Genomic DNA, 22,643 nt, shown 5'->3' with positions numbered 1-22,643 from the left:
TTGAGCAGAATCACTGAGCAAATCTCTTTTTAACCTTTATTTAACTAGATGGTCTACCCCCTGGCCAGACCAACCCCTAACCCGGATGACGCTGGGTCGATTTATGAAATAAATACCTGCAGTTTTAACAGTTTAGATTCATAGCATATGTCAGACTTTTATTTTGAAACATGAAACAGGCACATGACAATAGCAGACGCGTGTTGGTGGAGGCGGAGCTGAATATTTGAAAGTGGCGGGCAAGACGAGATCCATGACAACCACCGACTGAAGTTCTTTTGACGGGAAAAAAAAACGTTCAGTCAACTACATTTATTACGACAACTGATGCGTGGTTACATGTGGGTCTTATTCTAGCCTCTGAAAAAAAAAAATAGTTTTAAGAAACATTTAACTAACGTTCGTGGTGACTAGTTACCACGCTAGAGGCAAACTCATTTTAGCGAACGTTAGCTAGCTCATTGCAGGGGTCAAGACCAACGTCTTGCCAGCCCAAAAAAGGTAAGTGACCGTCCTTAGATAAGTTACTAAACGTGTTTGGCATGGCAGTGTGATCAACGATGGTTCAGCTATCGGGAAGATGGCTAGCTAGTTAGGTAACCAAATACAATCAAGCTAGCTAGCTACATGCGGGCTAGAATTCACCGTCCGTACTATCAGCAAAGATGGTGGTGGATAAATTAAAGAGTTCACTCACACGCCGTTTACCATTGAACACAAATAGTAAGTTCCGGTCTACTTAACGGGGTGGGTCGGTCTACCAGCGAGGGCGTGTCTCTCTTCCTGTTTAGTCGCATATCAGGTGTTTTTGAATGAATGAGGCAAAAGTAGCTTTCAGAAAATACAATTTTCCGATCTGCACCGTTTCAAGATTTCCTTTTGCTTCAAATGTTTTATTTATTTAACTAGGCAAGTGCATTAAGAACAAATTCTTATTTACAATTATTGCCTAGGAACTTGTTCGAGGGTAGAAAGACAGATTTTTTACCTTGTCCGCTATGGGATTTGATCTAGAAACCTTTTGGTTACTGATCCAATGCTCTAACCACTAGCCTACCTGACGCCCCTAATGACAACATTGCTTTGATATTGGCCACACTGTCCGTTACATCATTTTATGCATCTGTCACCTATTACCTGATTTCGCAGCATGACAAAGGAGGATGATAAGTCCATCCCCGTGCGGGTTGCCCTGCGGTGTCGACCTTTGGTTACTAAAGAAATCAACGAGGGTTGCCAGACCTGTCTCACCTTCGTGCCAGGGGATCCACAGGTCAACAATCGATTCTACAAGACATAACACAGCACTTGGCATTGCTTCGTCCCGCAACGAGACATTGTTTACAGATTGCTTGTTGCGGAACTTCCATAGCCTGGTGTTGTTAATCAACCAAACCTAAACTATTTGGTTTCACCAAAGTAATGTTTCCCGTTGAGACATTTTCCAATATCTCTAGAAACAATACTGGTCTGGTTGAATGTGTCCTTCACTGTCAAATAAGTGTTTAAAATTTTTATCCAGGGTCTTCCATTTTCAGCCTGTAGAAGTAGAGCGTATACGCGTTAGTTTACTCTCGCGTGACAATCGCAGCCCACAGGCAGAAAATGGAACACCCTGGATAAAAACGTGTTTTAAACACTTATTTGATAACAAAAGACACATACAACCCGAAAAAAGTAAGTATTGTTCCTACATGTTTGGATATGCTTCTGTTTACGGGAAACGTATTTTGGTGAAACCAACTAGTTTAGGTGTGGTTGATCGAGGACACCAGGCTATGGAAGCTTATGCAACTAGCCATCTGCAACACTTAGCCTGATGATTTATGGATTCAATTCCATAAGGACAATTGTTGTCTTATAATTATTCTCTCTTGCAGGTGATTGTTGGCATTGAAAAGGCGTTCACGTACGATTATGTTTTTGATCCTACAACTGAACAAGAGGAAGTCTTCAACAGTGCTGTTTCACCGTTGTTGTGTGGTCTTTTCAAAGGTACAGGGGGGAAAAGATGTTTACTTTCACACATGATTGCCTGTAGAACCAGTACTGGTTCTATGGGTATGGGAAAAATGGAATAGAATCAATAAGCTGTATGTATAATGTTTCTACTCTTCTTTTCAGGCTATCATGCTACTGTGCTTGCGTATGGTCAGACGGGTTCGGGGAAGACGTTTTCTATGGGAGGAACCTATACGTCGGCCCAAGAGAATGAGCCCACCGTCGGAGTCATCCCCAGGGTGGTCAGAATGATCTTCCAGGAAAGGGAGAAGCATACGGATTGTGAATTCTCTCTGGCAGTGTCTTACCTGGAGGTGTGTGGGAACCTCTGCATTATTCATCATGATTGTCACAACACAATGCATGTTTTTACTGTGATAATGGACCAAACAATCATTGTTACCGGTACATTCCTCTTCTCAGAAACTCAAAACAGGGAGTCGTGATGCTTAAAAAGACAGGATTCGGGATTATTGAAGAAATACATTTCTTTGTGTCCGGAAGTATCCTGGCCATGTTTTTCTGTAACGTTTTGACTTAATTTTGTGTGCCATAGATATACAATGAAGACATCCTGGACTTGCTCTGTCCATCGGTATCCAAAGATAAACCATCAACCATCAACATTCGGGAGGACCCCAAGGAAGGCATAAAGGTGTGTCTTTTACAGTTGAAAATGTTGCTAAATATGTCTGAAACGAGTCAAATGTACTTGTTTAAAAGGACAGAGGTAACTCTGGATCTTCCTTTCCTGTAGCGGTCCTCATGAGAGCCAGTTTCATTATAGCGCTTGATGGTTTTGCCACTGCACTTGAAGAAAATTTTGAAGTTCTTAATTTTACGAATTGACTGACCTTCATGACTTAGGGCTAGGCGTCCCACTAGCGGGGCAACTTCTGGGTGCTGAATTCAAATAAATAATCATAAAAAATGATGGATATTAAACATTTAGGTACATATGTCTTTTATTGGTTGAAAGCTTAAATTCTTGTTAATCTAACAGCACTGTCCGATTTACTGTAGCTATTACAGTGAAAACATGCCATGTGATTGTTTGAATACGGTGCCCCACATTAAAATATTTTTCCACCGGCACAGGTTTCATAAATTCACAAATAGCGATTAAATATTCACTTACCTTTTGAAAATCGTCCTCTGATTTGTCATCCAAAGGGTCCCAGCTATAACATGTAATGTTGTTTTGTTAGATAAAATCCTTTATATCCCAAAAAGTCGGTTTAGTTGGCGCCATCGATTTGAGCAATCCACTCCTTCCAACATGCAGAGAAAGGAATCTGAAAATATACCCCTAAACTTTGTTTTAACAATTCAAAATATGCTTCTATTTACTCCTCAGATACCCAAAACCTGATTTTTAGCAGGTGTGTCCTGTCTTCATGGCACGGGCAAACACCAATTTCCCTTTACTAAAACTGATATTTCTTATTTGTTTTTGAAGTTACAAGCCTGAAACCTTGAACATAGACTGCTGACACCCTGTGGAAACCAAAGGAATTGCATCCAGGGAGCTAATTTTCAATATGACCTTATACTTGCCATTCTAAGAGGATGGTTTTTCTTTGGATTTTCTCCTACCATAATCTATTGTGTTGTATTCTCCAACATTATTTTAAAATTTCTACAAACTTGAAAGTGTTTTATTTCCAATGGTACCAATTATTTGCTTATCCTGGCTTCAGGGCCTGAGCAACGGGCAGTTTTACTTTGGACCCGTCATTCAGGCGGAAATAGAGAAAAAAGGGTTAAATGATGGGCTGTAATTTTTCTTTGCTTATTTGAGCTGTTCTTACCATAATATGGACTTGGTCTTTTACCAAATAGGGCTATCTTCTGTATACCCCCTCCCCCTTCCTTGTCACAACACAACTGATTGGCTCAAATGCATTAAGAAGGAAAGAAATTCCACAATAACTTTTAACAAGGCACGCCTGTTAATTGAAATGCATTCCAGGTGACTACCTCATGAAGCTGGTTGAGAGAATCCCAAAAGTGTGCAAATCTGTCATCAAAGGCAAAGGGTGGCTAAGGATCTCAAATATATTTTGATTTAACGCTATTGCTTACTACATTATCCCATAGGTGTTATAATCAGTTTGATGTCTTCACTATTTTTCTAGAAAGTAGTAAAAATAAAAACCCTCGAATGAGTTTTGGCTGTACTGTATGTTTAACCCATTCTCCCTATCTTAGATCGTGGGCCTGACTGAGAGGGAGGTGTTCTCTGCCAATGAGATGGTCGGCTGCTTGGAGCTGGGGAACTCAGCCCGTACTGTGGGCTCCACTGCCATGAATGCTGCCTCGTCTCGCTCCCATGCCATCTTCACCATCACCCTGGAGCAGCGCAGAGGGGCAGACAAGTCAGTCTTCTCTCTAGCTTTCTCCCATAGATCTGTCTCACTTTCTAATTTTCATCCCAAGGAAACGTTGCAGTCCATGAATGTATCCGACACGCAAAGCACTGCATTAACATTTTTTATATGCAAATCTCTGTTGATATACACTGCTCAAAAAAATAAAGGGAACACTTAAACAACAATGTAACTCTAAGTCAATCACACTTCTGTGAAATCAAACTTCTCAATTCCTATGCTTCCTGGCTGATGTTTTGGTCACTTTTGAATGCTGGCGGTGCTTTCACTCTAGTGGTAGCATGAGACGGAGTCTACAACCCACACAAGTGGCTCAGGTGGTGCAGCTCATCCAGAATGGCACATCAATGCGAGCTGTGGCAAGAAGGTTTGCTGTGTCTGTCAGCGTAGTGCCCAGAGCATGGATGTGCTACCAGGAGACAGGCCAGTACATCAGGAGATGTGGAGGAGGCCGTAGGAGGGCAACAACCCAGCAGCAGCACCGCTACCTCCGCCTTTGTGCAAGGAGGAGCAGGAGGAGCACTGCCAGAGCCCTGCAAAATGACCTCCAGCAGGCCACAAATGTTCATGTGTCTGCTCAGTCAGCAACAGACTCCATGAGGGTGGTATGAGGGCCCGACGTCCACAGGTGGGGGTTGTGCTTACAGCCCAACACCGTACAGGACGTTTGGCATTTGCCAGAGAACACCAAGATTGGCAAATTCGCCACTAGCGCCCTGTGCTCTTCACAGATGAAAGCAGGTTCACACTGAGCACGTGACAGACGTGACCGAGTCTGGAGACGCCGTGGAGAACGTTCTGCTGCCTGCAACATCCTCCAGCATGACCGGTTTGGCTGTGGGTCAGTCATGGTATGGGGTGGCATTTCTTTGGGGGGCCGCACAGCCCTCCATGTGCTCGCCAGAGGTAGCCTGACTGCCATTAGGTACCGAGATGAGATCCTCAGACCCCTTGTGAGACCGGTTGGCCCTGGGTTCCTCCTAATGCAAGACAATGCTAGACCTCATGTGGCTGGAGTGTGTCAGAAGTTCCTGCAAGAGGAAGGCATTGCTGCTATGGACTGGCCTGCCCGTTCCCCAGACCGGAATCCAATTGAGCACATCTGGGACATCATGTCTCGCTCCATCCACCAACGCCACGTTGCACCACAGACTGTCCAGGAGTTGGCGGATGCTTTAGTCCAGGTCTGGGAGGAGATCCCTCAGGAGACCATCCGCCACCTCATCAGGAGCATGCCCAGGCGTTGTAGGGAGGTCATACAGGCACGTGGAGGCCACACACACTACTGAGCTTCATTTTGACTTGTTTTAAGGACATTACATCAAAGTTGGATCAGCCCGTAGTGTGATTTTCCACTTTAATTTTGAGCGTCTCCAAATCCAGACCTCCATGGGTTGATAAATTTGATTTCCATTGATCATTTTTGTAATTTTTGTCAGCACATTCAACTATGTAACGGAAAAAGTATTTTAATAAGAATATTTCATTCATTCAGATCTAGGATGTGTTATTTTAGTGTTCCCTTTATTTTTTTGAGCAGTGTAGTTAATTCAACTAATTTGTTTTAAGTGTGTTGTAAGTTGATTTGTTCTCATTTCTTCTGTTTCTAAATGTGTGTTTGTAGATCTGACAATGTGGTGTCAAAGCTACACCTGGTGGATCTGGCTGGCTCTGAGAGACAAAAGAAAACCAAAGCGGAGGGCGACCGTCTGAAGGAAGGTGAGTCAACTCCCAGAAGCTAACACTTTGGAAAACAGCAGTAAGCTGTGTGCTTTGATTTTCCAATCAAGCAATAATTGGCTTGTGGTCGGAGGCTTCATATGGAGGCGCAATTGCGGAGTCTCCGGAGGCATGCAGAGACCAAATCAAGCTCTGAACTGCATCGCCGTGGGCCTCTAATTTTGTAACAATGTGGATGGCTCCGTATAGCTCCACATTGACAAGATTGGTTGACAGTAGGTGTGGGGTGGTACATCCTGTATAAACACAAACTCACTTCCTTGACAACTTCCTTCTATCTCTGCTCCGCTAAGCGCAAGAAGTATGAAAGCAGAGGCTGCATCACAGTAAATCCTGTACGGCCATTTCAGATGTTGGATTGACAATGCTTTTCCTTTCCAGTATTGTTAAGGCCATTATTAGCACAATCTACATGTTTTAAATGACAGTCCCAGTTCTAATTCATTGCGTGGTTAGTTTTGTATTAGAACCTTATTTGACTCTGCTGTCTATCTGCTCCAGGCATCAGCATCAACCGAGGCCTGCTCTCCCTGGGCAACGTGATCAGCGCCCTGGGTGATGAGAGCAAGAAAGGCACCTTTGTCCCCTACAGAGACTCCAAACTAACCCGCCTGCTGCAGGGTGAGAGTTCGATGGGTTCAGGGGGATGTGGTAGTTGAGCAATCTAAATCCGGGCATTGCCGCCCATGTTTGTTCTTCCTGGGTCTAGTGGTATCAATTCAGGACTAGCTTTTAAGCACAATGAACATAATAAAGATGTTACAAGGCCTTGTGGTAGTCGGATGACTGAGAACCTTCAAGATGCATACGTTGTATACCCTAAGGCAAAGGTAGGCAATTAGATTCAACCACAGGCTGATTTTTGTTGGAGTGGATGTTCGGGGGGCCGGAACATAATTTGTACAATGCAAATTGACATTTTTTGTTGTCGTGTGGGAATACTTGGGAACAGATTGTCGAAATTAATTTTAGCTGAATTCTGGTGATTTTAGTCTTTAAAAAAAAAAAATATATATATATATATATATATATATATATATATATATATATATATATATATATATATATATATATATATATATACCCCCAAAACTAAAACTCACTCGCTGGACGCCTGTTGCCGACTCCTGCCCTAAGGCATTCAACGCAACACAGACATATTCATAAAAAACCTGAATGTTTCTTAGATTTAGAGACTGAATAGCACTCCATGTTTAAGTGTGCATTGAAGAATCAATTCCTGCTTTTACCAACAGATTCTTTGGGAGGTAACAGCCACACCTTGATGATAGCGTGTGTCAGCCCTGCAGACTCCAACATTGAGGAGACCATCAACACGTTGCGTTACGCTGACAGAGCTCGCAAGATAAAAAACAAGCCTGTGGTCAACGTGGACCCTCGAGCTGCTGAAATGAAACGTCTGAAGCAGCAGGTAGGTAGTGACCACTGACCACCGTGCTAAGTGACCCTACAATTCGACCCTACATTTACACGATTCAAGTGTCCATTGTTTTGATGGAATATTTCCTCATTTGGACACAGGTCCAGGAGCTACAGGTGATGCTTCTGCATGCACGTGGTGGTGTGGCACCAGTGCTTTCTGGGTAATTACTACTAAATCATTTCCCCAACTGACATACAGTTGAAGTCGGTAGTTTACATACACTTAGCTTAGTCATTAAAACTCGTTTTTAAACCACTCCACAAATGTCTTGTCCAAACCAACTTATCAAAACTATAGTTTGTTAACATCTACTTTGTGCATGCCACAAGTATTTTTTCCAACAATTGATTACAGACAGATTATTTCACTTATAATTCACTGTATCACAATTCCAATGGGTCAGAAGTGTACATACACTAAGTTGACTGTGCCTTTAAACAGCTTGGAAAATTCCAGAAAATTATGTCATGGCTTTAGAAGCTTCTGATAGGCTAATTGACATAATTTGAGTCAATTGGAGGTGAACCTGTGGATGTATTTCAAGGCCTACCATGTCTGGTTCATCCTTGGGAGCAATTTCCAAACGCCTGAAGGTACCACGTTCATCTGTACAAACAATAGTATGCAAGTATAAACACCATGGGACCACGCAGCCGTCATACCGCTCAGAAAGGAGACGCATTCTGTCTCTCAGAGATGAACGTACTTTGGTGCGAAAAGTGCAAATCAATCCCAGAACAACAGCAAAGGACCTTGTGAAGATGAGGGAGGAATAAGTATAAGTATCTATATCCACAGTAAAACAAGTCCTATATCGACATAGCCTGAAAGGCCGCTCAGCAAGGAAGAAGGCACTGCTCCAAAACAGCCATAAAAAAGCCAGACTACGGTTTGCAACTGCACATGGGGACAAAGATTGTACTTTTTGGAGAAATGTCCTCTGGTCTGATGAAACCAAAATGGAACTGTTTGGCCATGATGACCATTGTTATGTTTGGAGGAAAAAGGGGAAGGCTTGCAAGCCGAAGAACACCATCCCAACTGTGAAGCACGGGGGTGGCAGATCATGTTGTGGGGGTGCTTTGCTGCAGGAGGGACTGGTGCACTTCACAAAATAGATGGCATCATGAGGCGGGAAAATGATGTGGATATAATGAAGCAACATCTCAGGACATCAGTCAGGAAGTTAAAGCTTGGTCGCAAATGGGTCTTCCAAATTAACAATGACCCCAAGCATACTTCCAAAGTTGTGGCAGAATGGCTTAAGGACAACAAAGTCAAGGTATTGGAGTGGCCATCACAAAGCCCTGACCTCAATCCCAAAGAAAATTTGTGGGCAGAACTGAAAAAGCGTGTATGAGCAAAGAGGCCTACAAACCTGACTCCGCTCTGTCAGGAGGAATGGGCCAAAATTCACCCAACTTATTGTGGGAAGCTTGTGGAAGGCTACCCGAAACGTTTGACCCAAGTTAAACAATTTAAAGGCAATGCTACCAAATACTAATTGAGTGTATGTAAACTTCTGACCCAGTGGGAATGTGATGAAAGAAATCAAAGCTGAAATAAATAATTATCTTCTATTATTCTGACGTTTCACATTCTTAAAATAAAGTGGTGATCCTAACTGACCTAAGACAGGGAATTTTTACTAGGATTAAATGTCAGGAATTGTGAAAAACTGAGTTTAAATGTATTTGGCTAAGGTGTATGTAAACTTCCGACTACAACTGTATTACCTTAGTTCTCTATCCGTCTATTCAGCCAAAGAGTCTTTAAACCTTTGATGACTGGCAGAATGAACATCCACTGGTCCTTGCTATCTGGGATCCTTGGGACATATCTACCCCATTTGATAGTGAATTTTAAAATGGTTAAGGTTAGATGAGGGGTATGTTTAGGGTAAGGATGTCTCAAGGGTCTCGGATAGCACTAAACGAACTTGGATTCTGGGAGCCTAAAAAAAGGTAATTTCCTTGTTAAAGAAATATAAAAATACTACCAAAAAGTATCTGACTGACTCCTTCCATCCCTTTTCTGTAAAAGGACTGAGCCAGCAGAGAACGTGTCGAAGATCCTGGAGAGGACCCGTGCCCTGCAGGTTGAGAACAACAAACTGAGCCGTGCTCTGAGTGAGGCAGCAGGCCAGACTGCCCTGATGTTTGAGAGGATCATCATGGTAAGGATCTGCACTGGTCTTGCACTAGGTCTGTCTTGTCACAGGCCATACCAACATCACACAGCAACGCTGACTCACCGTTTAGAATAGTTGGAGATATTACCATGATCGTCACATGTGCCATACTTTGTCACTCTACACACAGACCGAGCAAGCAAATGAAAAACTGCAAAGCAAACTGCAAGAGTTGAAACAGCATGCAGCGTAAGTCTGAACTCTTATGTGTTTCGCCCATTGTCTTCATTGTCCTTATAAGTCATTGGCACCAGAATTATCTGTGTTAAAACTTAATGATTTTCTTTTAGGTGTAAAGTGGACCTGCAGAGGGTAATGGAGACTCTGGAGGACCAGGAGCTGAAGGAGAATGTGGAAGTGATCCAGAATCTGCAGCACGTCATCCTGCAGCTCCAGGTACTGCCGGACAAGGGAGCTCACATAAACCACAAGGCTGGATCTACTGCTGCGTGACACTGCATTCAGTTCCTTTTTATATGTTTAGCGAGCAAAGCACATTAGACAATTGTCTGCAGTCCATTGTAGCTAAGCTGTTGCTGTTCAATGCCATTACTTTATATGCTATGAAAGTGATGCAGAATTTTCTAGGAAGTGGCCTGGTAGATTTTATTTTATATTCTTTTTGAATGGTCTTCAATAGGCAAAAATGTTGTGCAATTGTCTTCAGGGCAAAAATGTCATAAGACATCTGGCAGAAGTAAATTCCCCACAAACACAAATATTATTTTTCACAAATGTTTTGACTTAATCGTCAAGCTCATTCCAAATATCAGGAGACTGACCCCAGAAGTATGACATAAGGTAATGGCACTTTCACAGTGTATTGATCATGCTAATCATAAAGATAATGGACACTTGATTTATTTTCCATTCAATTACACACATTGCATGTGTAACACCATCCATTTGATGGCTGGATATTTTAGTTCCCTACACCATATTTCAGTCCATTAATAAGAAGCTGCTTTGTATCGTGTCTGGGTAATAATGTCTGTGCTCTTGTCCCTCCAGGATGAGAGTGCTGGCCTTGCTGCCACCATTGAGGCGTTGGCTGCAGACTGTGGGGCTGAAGGAGATGACAGCCCTCATGTGTCTGGCAGCTGCAACGAAATCCCAACTGATGGTTCACCTTCTGTAAGTTTCTGGTCGTCTAATGCAGAATCCTGTTTGTGCTACAGATCCGCTTCTGCAAGGCTGTTGGTTCCTGAAGACATCCAGACGTGTTTTGGGGTTGTTGCATTTTCACTGAGTCTTTTTTAAATTGTTGTACATGGTGTTTTGTACAATGGGTATGTTGTACAAAACTGGTGTGTTTTTGTTATCATAGAAGCATACATCCTCTTCCCCCACCCTACACAGGCTTCTGTTGACAAAGACTCTACAGAGGGCTTCACTACCCAGCATGCCTTGCGCCAGGCCCAAATGTCCAAGGAGCTGATTGAGCTCAACAACATTCTGGCTCTAAAGGAGGAGTTTGTCCGGAAGATGTGCCAGAACGACAGCCACCTGGAGCCTATGCAGACTGAACACCAGGTAGGGCTAGAGATGAGACTGGAGAGAAAATATGGGTTGGCTAAAATGGAGGTTGAGAGGGCTGCAACAGGTGAGGCAGCACCAGCACAGCACTTTGATTCTTATCCACTGGGAATGTTTTTGACTGTCTGCTTCAAACTGAACTGATGGAGCTCCTCATTGACTGTTCCCCTTCAGAATAACATCAAGAGTCTGCAGACATCAGTGGGCTCTCTGCAGAAGGAGAAGGAGGACCTCATCCTGGTTCTCCACTCTGCCAAGAAGGACGTTAATCAGGCTAAGTAAGGCAGCTGGCCTCATTGGTGGGGTTCAAACGATGATATTACAGCATCTTTATGTTCAGGCTGCATATTGAATTGATATGATAGTTATGCCACAAGCTTAGTGTGTATTCACAACTGTATGTTTAGTATAAACATTCCTCTGCATTTACAATGGAGTCATCAGTAATTTCCCTGTCTCTATTCTCTCCATCTGTCCACCAGGCTGAGCGAGCAGCGTAGGAAGCGTCTGCAGGAGCTGGAGGGTCAGATCACAGACATGAAGAAGAAACTCCAGGAGCAGTCCAAGCTCCTCAAGCTCAAAGAGTCCTCCGTCCGCAGCGTGGCCAAGCTCAACCATGAGATCCAGGTATGACCGGGTGCTTGCCAGTGGCTGACCTAATCAGCAGGATTTCAGGTTTTCAGTCGACGGTCATCTGAATCTAAAACTTGAATTCGGGCCTTGCGATGGCAATCCAAGACGGGGTTGTTGATGGCGTCTCTGTTTGTCTGCTCTCTTTCCCTGTAGGCTATGAAGAGTCAGCGTGTACAGCTGATGAGGCAGATGAAGGAGGACTCTGAGAAGTTCAGAGTGTGGAAGAATAAGAAGGACAAGGAGGTGCTTCAGCTCAAGGAGAAGGTGTGTGTGTGTGTGTCCATAATCCATACATAAGACACACTGTTCACCATATTCATTTCCATGTGGTTACGATTGATTGTTTAAAAAAATAAAATACCAAAATTCTCGCCTCTCTCTCAGGACCGTAAACGTCAGTTTCAGATGGTGAAGCTTGAGAGTGACTTCCAGAAGCAGGCTAATGTCCTGCGCCGTAAAACTGAGGAGGTGAGGCCTGGGTTTTGTGCACCGTTCTTCTGTTTTCGTCTGCAGACCTAATCGACCAGGAGAAAGTGTTTTGTGTCAATTCTTCAATGGTTGTTAGCTGGAAGTGCAGAGAGATATTTCAAATTCTGCCGGTGTTCACCTTCAGGCTGCAGCAGCCAATAAGCGCCTGAAGGATGCCCTGCAGAAGAGGAGTGAGGTGGCCGAGAAACGAAAGGACGTCCATTACAGAGGGCTGGAGGGAGCAGCCCTCAGAGTGAAGGTCTAGTCACCTTTGTTTGATTCTGTGTGTGTCGGTGTAAACTGTTTTGTGTGAGGGGTCCTGGTTTGCAAGAAAGGAAACGATTACCATAATGTGTTAAATGAATCTGCGTTGTGTTGTCTGAGTGATTGTGTGGTTTCAATGAGTGCTGTGACTGTATATGCATGTATCAAGTGAGTAATGTATGCTGTGACCTGAATCTGACGTGTGTGTGAGAGCAGACCTGGCTCCTGAACGAAGTGGAGGTGCTGGTGAGCACAGGGGAGGCGCGGCGCCACCTGCAGGACCTGCTGGAGGACAGGAAGATCCTGGCAGAGGAGATCTCCCAGCTCAAACAGCAGATGGAGGCAGGGGAGCGGCCCGCTGCCAAAGTCAGGGTGAGTGAAGTTGCCCTCCTAAAGAGATCAATGAGAATCTGAGCTTTTACTAAATGAGGATTCAGTGGAATTTCCACCGCTAGGCTACATGAGGAAATTATGTCTCTGTTTCTCTACAGAAGTTAAACTGTTGTTATTGTGCGTTCTCTCTCCCAACACTTTCACAGCGTCGGACCCTCATCATCTCCGAGCTGGAGAGCCAGGGAGAGCTGGAGGCATCTCTCAGTAAACAGGTGGACAACCTGGAGACAGAGATAAACCTCAGGTGAGTCTGACTAGTACAGACCTTACCCATTACCTCCCACGGCTGAGGGATTCCTTCAGTTCCACTCATATTGACCTTCCCTTACTGCTAATGCATTTGTGTTTTTCATAGACAAGGGTACCCAGATCATTTGTCTTTTAGTTGCATTGCTAAGCATTTTTTGCACTGTCATTGGGTATTCCCGACCCTTTTCTCCTTTGCTTGCCTGGAGAAATGGTGTCATAGTAAGGCATTGCTCCAAAGCTTTTCACACCTTCCAAAGCCTACGCCTTCCCATCTGTTCATTGTTAGTTCCTGTTGATAGGATATTGTGACTGCTGCCAGAAGCAAGTCCTTAAGAACTCGGTTAATTTAATGAGGACAGAAGAGTAATGATATGTGATTGGCATAAAATGTGATCAAGTATTTACATTTGGTCAAGTGAATCACATCCATGTGCATTTATAGATACACATTCACATCAATCAAATGTATTTATAAAGCCCTTTTTACATCAGCGGATGTCACAAAGTGTTATACAGAAACCCAGCCTAAAACCCCAAACAGCAAGCTATGCAGATGTAGAAGCACGGTGGCTAGGAAAAACTCCCATGAAAGTCAGAAACCTAGAGAGGAACCAGGCTCTGAGGAGTGGCCAGTCCTCTTCTGGCTGTGCCGGATGGAGATTATAACAGTACATGGCCACGTGCTGTTCCATGGATTTCCTCCTAGGAGTGCCCAGATAGCTGACCTACAACAGAAGGTCCTGGACGCAGACAATGAGGGGCGCTTGAAGCAACGCTGGGACAACATCACTACTATAGTGGAGGCCAAGTGTGCCCTCAAGGTCCTCATGTCAGAGGTGAGACACATTCGCATATCGTTGAACTGCATGCTTTTTGGTCTCACAAATCAAATTTGAAATGTCTTGAAAAGCATGTTATTCTCTGCCTATTAGCCTACCTTGTAAGCGGCAGGGTAGCCTAGTGGTTAGAGCGTTGTACTAGTTAACCGGAAGGTTGCAAGTTCAAACCCCCGAGCTGACAAGGTACAAATCTGTCGTTCTGCCCCATAACATGCAGTTAACCCACTGTTCCTAGGCCGTCATTGAAAATAAGAATTTGTTCTTAACTGACTTCCTGGTTAAATAAAGGTAAAATAAAAAAATTGTTTACTGACAAAATGCATGACCACCAAAAATGTTACCGCCTCCACAGTTGGTGTCTGCCAAAACAGCCAGTTCTAAGCTGGAGAGTGACCTGAAGCAGGAGAAGGGCAACATGCTGGACCTGCAGAAGACTATGTGTGATGAGAGGAAAGTGATGTCCACCATGGAAATGGAGAACCAGCACCACCTGGTGGAGCTGGAGCAGATGCACCAGGAGAAGGTCCTGTACTTCCTGGGTCAGCTGCAGAGCAAAGAGAGACCGTCTGTGGAGAAAAAGCAGGAGGAGGAGCCTTCCAAACGGGAGAGGGGGCTTCTGCAGCGCCTCAAGTTCCAGGTCTGTCACACTGTCCTCTCAGCTACTGTGCTCACTGACATGTTATAGGAATGGTCATACAGTCAGTAAGGTCACATGCACTTGTTTCTACTATTAATCCTAATTGTCCATGTAGGTTGACTGCACCCAAAGATCAGCTCAGAGTGTTGAGGTTGAAGCCAAAACTGAATAAAGGTTCTAACCCCCTCCAAATATAATGCTCGTCTCTACAGGAGGATGAGATTGAAAAGATGCAGAAATTGAATGAGCAAAACCAGAGGCTGTTGGATGACAATGAACAATACAAAAAGGTAAATACACAGCTGGGCATATACAAGGACAATATAACACTCAAAGCTATATACAAGAACAATGGTCTATCGGATCATATTATTTTAATTTGTAAATGGCTTTTTTCACACCCATTGCTCTAAAAAGGACAGGTTAAAACAATTTGAAACATTAAGGTCTACTATTTGTTGAAACTGTCCATGTCAAGCAACGTTTGTTCTGTTCTCAGAAACTAACAATGCTCCAGTTGGCCAGTGGGAAAAAGATGAACGTCCTGCCAGCATCCACTCAGTCCCCAGACGACTCCTTTGAGTACATCCCGCCAAAGGTAGGCCACTGACATCCTTCCTTACCACTGTCTGTTTCATATCCAGCTGTTAGAGGAAAGATTACCCCTATATGAGTCTAGGGGAAGCTGACCCTGACCCAGGCAGTGCTGGGAGGTTGCACCATCTCACTGGTGGTGTTCTTTACCTCCTGCAGCCTAAAGGTCACCGTTTCACTACAACCAAGGCTCCCCTGAATATGGCCATCAACATTGAGGAGCTGGAGTCTGTCTCCGAGTCAGAGGAGGAGGATGAGTGGTGCCCTGAGAAGAACGAGAGAGGCTGTAACAGAAAGAACTCCAACGTCAACAAACCCAAGTCAACAGGGGTGAGAACATTATTTTGTGAGACAGGCAACACTGTCGGTTTAGAGATGGTCAGATCACTATTATCATTGCATTTGCAGTGTTAAAAGTTTGCATTTTTGTTAAGTGTGCCTGTAAGGGTCGCTGTGGCAACAAGCTGTGCCGGTGCCGTAAGGGAAAGATGACCTGTGCGGATAACTGCAAATGTGACCATGAGAAGTGTCGTAACATCGGCAACCAGAGGTCCAGTACAGTAAGTTCAAAAATACCCTATGTTGTATTCTACATAGGCTCCCTACATTGAATAGAATGTATCATTGTTTGTGCATATATCTTTCAGAATCATTTCCCTCTCTTCCTAAAAGCAGGACTCTAGCGAAGTCACAGATGATGGGTCCAAAGATTTGGTTTCTATTCTTCAAGACCCCACAGCCATTAGCTCTGGGGATACCACGTTCTTTAAACCACCCTGTGCCACTCCCACCAAGGTAGGCTGCTCTATACCATCAACAATGGGCTCAATGGTTGTAACATCATACCCTCAACAGACTCATCACACTCTCTTCCAGAAGGGTACTGTTTTAAGGGTCAAAGTGCCTTGGGTAGTGTTATGGTTGAGTTGGTAATGAATCTGGTGAGGTGATATTATTTTACACTGAGCTGCACCTAAAGTGGGTATTGGGTATTTCAGATCATGTCCTTATTTAAAGTGCTGAAAATAGATTTTTCCTTGCTTTATTCTTATAGCTTGTGAGGAAGACTGTCTCTGTTTCTGCTGAAGAGGAGGAGGAAGATGATGATGATGATGATGAAGAGAGGAACACAGCCAGCTTCTTGAAGAAGAAGAAACGAGGCCTTACTAGCTTCCAGAACAGCTTTTTCTCTGGATGTACGCCCATCAGGGAAGAGTCTTGAGGTGGGCAAAGGAAGCTAGTATAAACAAATCACGCAAGAACTTAGCCCCTGCTATAGGATAGTCCTTTCATCTGTTTTTGTCAGTGTTTTGTTATTATTATTTTTTTTTCAATGTCTTAAATGTCCACTCCTACGTTCCTTGTAATAAAGTGTAGCAATTGATTCTAAATTAGACATCACTCTTTTATCTGTTTTGAATCTGAGGGCATTGGAAAATTCACTTACTCTGAACTGACTTAAATGTCTTTAATTATGAGGGCTGAAATGCACTAACAAGCTGATTTATTTCCATGTTGATCATACAAGGGAATTATTTTGTCACTTGAAATGTAAATGTTTAATAGGTTGTATGTAACGGATTTTCTATCAATAGAAGTTGATCATTTTTTAATACTCATTTTTATTGTTATCCATAATAAATGAATAATTCATGATTATTTGTCCTATAGTTAATAAATCTCATTCTTTAATCAGTTGTCTAACAAAAAAAACATCTGTCCAATCCAATTATCACCCTTTCAGTATGAAGGATTCTGGATCAGCGTTGTAATATTGTCGTTAGCGTTCCCATTTGAAGACTATTGCAGTGTTTTCACTCAGCTCCCAAACCTTTTAATGCTATAGTCAACATGACATCTACTCTGAACTGCTGCCATTTTAAGACTCAGTCAAAGCAATGTGGTTTTATAGAGGGGCAGCTTTGGTCCAAATTCAAAATGGCGTCTGAGAGCACTTTAAAACCAAATACCTTACGCTGAAATAGATAATGGCCCAGGGTGATTTGGATGATCGAGGTCTGGAAACATTTTAAAGCAACAACAAAAATAACTGCCTTGGTTATACACAGCCCAAATACTCTTACATTTTATTTGGCTGTATTTTGCATTTAGTTTCTTTCTGGTCATCCAATACTGCAGTGTGTTATTTGACCGTTTATGCCTACCTAGCCATATGTTCTATCTGATAGGTGACCGAAGGCAATTTATATTGAGGTTTGTGTTGCATCTGTACATGGTTCTTGGTTGAGCGAATGAGGGAGAGGTGATTTTATTATGCAGTCAGTGTTTGCAGAAAATTCAAACGAGTTCTAAGTTCAGGTGTGATTACTTCCCTGACCTGAATATATGAATGGCGATGAGGCTGTGCAGCCAGTCAACCATTGGATTAATCTGGAAATGGCAGGAAGGCATTCCTCTACTGAAGGTTGCCAACAGTGCGTACTGCTGAGGCACATAATTTAGCATCAGACGGTGTACTTGGAATACTATTGGTTGGTAGTGTCCATCTAACTGCCAAGCATGCTTGAATTGTGATCTAAATATTTTCATACATGCTATTTTATCCTGTTTCGTATACACATCAGTATTAATGGAGCTCAATTGAAATATGGAGATAGTTGTCACACTGATAAGTCTGAATTGGTTGACAGGGTGCCTCTGAGGCTGCGTTTACACAAATTCTGATATTTTTCCAAAAATTGGTCTTTACACCAATCAGATCAGCAGTTTTGCCCATAATGGGGCAGCATGTGTAAATGCTGCCAGAGCTTGCCAGATATGGACATGTTGTAGACTACATGTTGATGAGTAAAACGCTTTAATTTAGTCAGGTGTGGGGTGGGAAAATTAGAATCAAATGACCCGACTGTCTGGGTCTCTATTGTTATTGAGGTGAATGCCCCTCTGCCTTTGAAGAGATTAGAAGTATGACTCATCTGTGGGGGCATATGCCTAATGGGGGAAATTAGTTGCAAATTAAGAGTACCTGGAGGCCTGTTGCTCACATTTCCTAGACAGAATCTAGTCAGCTAACATTTCTTGCTGCCTTGTCTTACCCTTTTAATTTTAGTAATGTTCACCATTACAACCATATTTGAGCCTGTTACATAGATCACAAGTGCATATTGTAATGTTATTGGAAGTAATTTCTATAATCAACAGCTTACTTTGTCTACACTTCTACAAGTATAATGTATGACAAGTAATGCAGAACAAATAATTGTTTACTATCTTTCCAATTTGAGGACAACACATGAAATCTGAATGCTATCTGGCACATTCACAATCTGGTGTTTGTCAAACTACCTCTGTGCAGCTGTCTAACTGTTAAAAGATGCCTCAGGCAAGCACCAGAGAATCACATGTACCTTCCTGGAATGTGGAGAATGCTGCCTTTTCAACTGCATGCAAGAGACCGACAATGCCTACAGGAGAATAATTTGAACTGTTTAAATACCTAAAAATGTTGAACCTATGTCTCCTGGGACAATCATTGTTTTTCGTGATGACATGCGTCACATTAAATCAATATCTGAGAGATGGACAATTTTGGCCACCCTCTAAATCGGTGGTATTCAAAGTCTGGGTCACCAAATTGAATTTATATATGGGGGAAATGTTGTTTTGAATGCAGCCTAGTACTGTTGCAATTCACCTGTCTTCCACATAGGGAAGAAATTCTAGGTGTAGTATATTATTATTATATTATCATATGGGACAATATAAGGTGCCTTCGGAAAATATTCAGACCCCTTGACTTTTTCCATATTTTGTTACGTTACAGCCTTATTCTAAAATGTATATATTTTTTAATCCTCAAATCGACAATACCCCATAATATCAAAGCAAAAACAGGTTATTAGAAAAGTTTGCAAATGTATTAAAAATAACATACTATATTTACTTAAGTATTCAGACCCTTTGACTCGAAATTGAGCTTGAACATCCTTGAGATGTTGCTGCAACTTGATTGGAGTCCACCTGTGGTAAATTAAATTGACTGGACATGATTTGGAAAGGAGCACACCTGTCTATATAAGGACCAACAGTTGACAGTGCATGTCAGCAAAAACCAAGCCTTAAGGTCGAAGGAATTGTCCGTAGAGCTCTGAGACAGGGAAGGGTACAAAAAAAATGTATGCAGCACTGAAGGTCCTCAAGAACAGTGGCCTCTATCATTCTTAAATGGAAGAAGTTTGGAACCACCAAAATTTCCCAGAGCTGGCCGCCCGTCCAAACTGAGCAATCGGGGGAGAAGGACCTTAGTCAGGTTAGTGACCAAGATCCCGATGGTTACTCTGACAGAGCTCCAGAGTTCCTCTTTGGAGATGGTTGTCCTTCTGGAAGGTTCTCCCATCTCTGCAGCACTTCACCAATCAGGCCTTTATGGTAGAGTTACCAGACCGAAGCCACTCTTCAGTAAAAGACACATGTCAGCCCGCTTGGTGTTTGCCAAAAGGCACCTAAAGATTCTACCACCATGAGAAACAAGATTCTCTGGTCTGTTGAAACCAAGATTAAACTATTTGGCCTGAATGCCAAGCGTCACATCTGGAGGAAATCTTGCACGGTAAAGCATGGTGGTGGCATCATGCTGTGGGGATGTTTTTCAGTGGCAGGATTGAGGGAAAGATGAACGAAGCAAAGTACAGAGAGATCCTTGATGAAAACCTGCTCAGGACGTCAGAATGGGGCGAGGGTTAACCTTCCAAATGTGTATATACAATTGAAGTTGGAAGTTTACATACCTTAGAAATACATTTAAATTCAGTTTTTCACAATTCCTGACATTTAATCCAAGTAAAAATCCCTTGTTTTAGGTCAGTTAGGCTCATCACTTTATTTTCAGAATGTGAAATGTCAGAATAATAGTAGAGAATTATTTCAGTTTTCATTTATTTCATCACATTCCCAGTGGGTCAGAAGTTTACACACTCAACTAGTACTTGGGTCAAATGTTTCGGGTAGCCTTCCACTAGCCTCCCACAATAAGTTGGGTGAGTTTTGGCCCATCCTCCTGACAACTAGTGTAACTGAGTGGGGTTTGTAGGCCTCCTTGCTCGCACACGCTTTTAATTCTGCCCACAACTTTTCTATGGGATTGAGGTTTTGTAGGGCTTTGTGATGGCCACTCCAATACCTTGACTTTGTTGTCCTTAAGCCATTTTGCAACAACTTTAGAAGTATGCTTGGGGTCATTGTCCATTTGCAACCAAGCTTTAACTTCCTGACTGATGTCTTGAGATGTTGCTTCTATATATCCATGTAATTTTCCTCATGATGCCATTTATTTTGAAGTGCACCAGTCTCTCCTGCAGCAAAGCACCCCCCACAACATGACGCTACCACCCGTGCTTCACGTTTGGGATGGTGTTCTTCGGCTTGCAAGCCTCCCCCTTTTTAGATGTTCTTTGGGTGGTGGACCATTCTTGATACAGACAGGAAACTGTTGGGTGTGAAAAACCCAGCAGCGTTGCAGTACTTGACAAAACCGGTGTGCCTAACCCGTTCAAAGGCACTTCAATATTTTGTCTTGCCCATTCACGCTCCGAATGAAACACACACAATCCATGTCTCAACTGTATCAAGGCTTAAAATCATTCTTTAACCTGTCTCCTCCCCTTCATTGCCACTGATTGAAGTAGATTTAAAAATTACATCAATAAGGGATCATAGCTTTCACATGGATTCACCTGGTCAGTCTGTCATGGAATGACACGTTTTGTAAACTCAGTGTATACTTCATTGAGTACAATTCTACTCCAATCATCTTGCTAATTTATCACTTGTGCATGTAGAAACATTTCATTGGGCTATCACCCTGTCATATCAGGATTCTAACCTGACTACAGATGAGACAAACTTCCAAAAATACCATTAACTTCTCAATCAATGATTTGTTCTGGGACCAGGGGGTGGCCAGCACATTGTAGCAAGTATAGTTCGCTGCTCTCGCAAATAACCATTTGCAATATACAGTAGTTCAAATGAAGATGGGCAGTACGGTGCAAAGTAATTTGGGGTTTCAAGCTGATGTTAATTCAGCCTAGCAGTTTAGAGGGCACTGCATGTGTTCTCTCCAAACCTGCTGCGTCTTTATCTGCTGAGCGCTGAGAAACCTCACTGTCATCCTCCATTTTAAGGACTGACTCAAGCAGCTAGCCATCTGCAGTGATGTGTACCTACACTTTTAGGGCAAGCATGTCTGATTTTGATATCACTCTCACTTACACTATGATTGAAGGGGTCTTGGGTGTTGTGATCTTACTGTTGTCATCTGTTGGGTAAATTATAAGGACACTTTCCCAATATAAAGCTGATCCGTCCCTGTCCCGCAGACTCTCGTTCGTAACAACAACAACACGACTGACGGGCTAGAACTCATTAGATAACTAGTTCACACCTGCTGCTGTGCTAAAACCCCAACAACTGGCAGAGCCGAAAATATGAATTTCGGCACAACTGTAACGCTTTATAGCCTAAAACCAGGCAGGTATGTCTATGTACCACCTTACGTTACACTAAGTATCACACTGTACCTGCCTATAACACCAATGAAATAAAGAGGCACTCTGACATTTTGGTTGGTTACTTGAACAGCATGGAGGGGACCAAGCAATATTTGGAGTAGCCTACATTGGTATTTTGATATTGGTCATTTTTCACGCAACTTCGATACAAAGTGACTTTCGTAGCAGGTTAGGATATAATTTTCGCTAAACCTAACCTTTTCCTAACCTTAACCTCAGTCTACTATCCAACCTGCCACGTTAATTATTCTAACCTGCTGCGTAAATTCTCCGAACCCACTACTAAAAAGACACTTCGATATCGAAGTGGAATGAAAAGAGTGTTTCCCATTTTAATATGGTATTGTGAGAGCAATCGAATCCATTTTCCAAGTCTGCTATTCCAAAATCCCTGGCGTGGCAAGTCGATTCTGGAGTAGCAGAGACATTAACTGCAGCTGATGTGACTTCATGGCAGGCAAGAAGGGCTGACAGCACATTATCCGACTACAACGAAATTTATTTAAAGGGATGCATGTTTTCTTTCTCTTAGAGAAGATGGATACAAATTGTCTAAAGAAGCATAAATTGTAAAATATATATCCTTACGCGGTTGAGGCCGAGTTGATTAGAAGCTGAGGTGGATAGCGCACGCAGCAATTTTCTTTGCGTAATTCGCAGCAAGAATTCAGATTTGACAGACAGAAGATACTGTGAGACTATACGCATTATGCGTAGGAAACCATTTCAAAACA

At 42.8% G+C, this 22,643-nt stretch overlaps 1 protein-coding gene across 3 annotated transcripts; it reads left to right on the top strand.

Annotated features, from left to right (window-relative positions):
• Positions 1-191: 191 nt before the first annotated feature.
• LOC110533960 (chromosome-associated kinesin KIF4) lies at positions 192-17,038 on the top strand. 3 transcript variants are annotated; one of them, XM_021618557.2, is made up of 30 exons: positions 192-501; positions 1,150-1,273; positions 1,881-1,995; positions 2,125-2,315; positions 2,558-2,656; positions 4,213-4,379; positions 6,016-6,110; positions 6,633-6,752; positions 7,388-7,563; positions 7,674-7,735; positions 9,619-9,751; positions 9,897-9,955; positions 10,057-10,162; positions 10,778-10,900; positions 11,126-11,299; positions 11,477-11,580; positions 11,785-11,929; positions 12,089-12,199; positions 12,320-12,403; positions 12,549-12,662; positions 12,884-13,039; positions 13,207-13,304; positions 14,016-14,145; positions 14,501-14,785; positions 14,998-15,075; positions 15,285-15,383; positions 15,539-15,709; positions 15,814-15,939; positions 16,052-16,174; positions 16,434-17,038. In XM_021618557.2, the coding sequence occupies exons 2-30, from the start codon at positions 1,151-1,153 to the stop codon at positions 16,599-16,601; spliced, it is 3,735 nt and encodes a 1,244-aa protein (XP_021474232.2). In that variant the 5' UTR covers positions 192-501; position 1,150; the 3' UTR covers positions 16,602-17,038. The 3 variants fall into 3 exon arrangements, with proteins under 3 accessions (XP_021474232.2, XP_021474233.2, XP_036846273.1); XM_021618558.2 differs by having other exon boundaries at positions 193-501; positions 16,055-16,174; XM_036990378.1 differs by lacking the exon at positions 192-501 and adding an exon at positions 891-909.
• The last annotated feature ends 5,605 nt before the right edge of the window (positions 17,039-22,643 follow it).

This window comes from Oncorhynchus mykiss, chromosome 10 (assembly GCF_013265735.2).
Source record: "Oncorhynchus mykiss isolate Arlee chromosome 10, USDA_OmykA_1.1, whole genome shotgun sequence".
Classification (NCBI taxonomy): Eukaryota; Metazoa; Chordata; class Actinopteri; order Salmoniformes; family Salmonidae; genus Oncorhynchus; species Oncorhynchus mykiss.
Note: the sequence above shows the minus strand (reverse complement) of the source record. Positions and strands in the feature narration are given on the sequence as shown.

Excerpts from the sequence above, each read along its gene's own strand:
- LOC110533960 (XM_021618557.2), top strand. The coding sequence starts at position 1,151 with ATGACAAAGGAGGATGATAAGTCCATCCCCGTGCGGGTTGCCCTGCGG. Across the intron at positions 1,996-2,124 it reads GTTGTGTGGTCTTTTCAAAG|GCTATCATGCTACTGTGCTT; the intron begins GTACAGGGGGGA and ends TCTTCTTTTCAG. Across the intron at positions 9,752-9,896 it reads TGTTTGAGAGGATCATCATG|ACCGAGCAAGCAAATGAAAA; the intron begins GTAAGGATCTGC and ends CTCTACACACAG.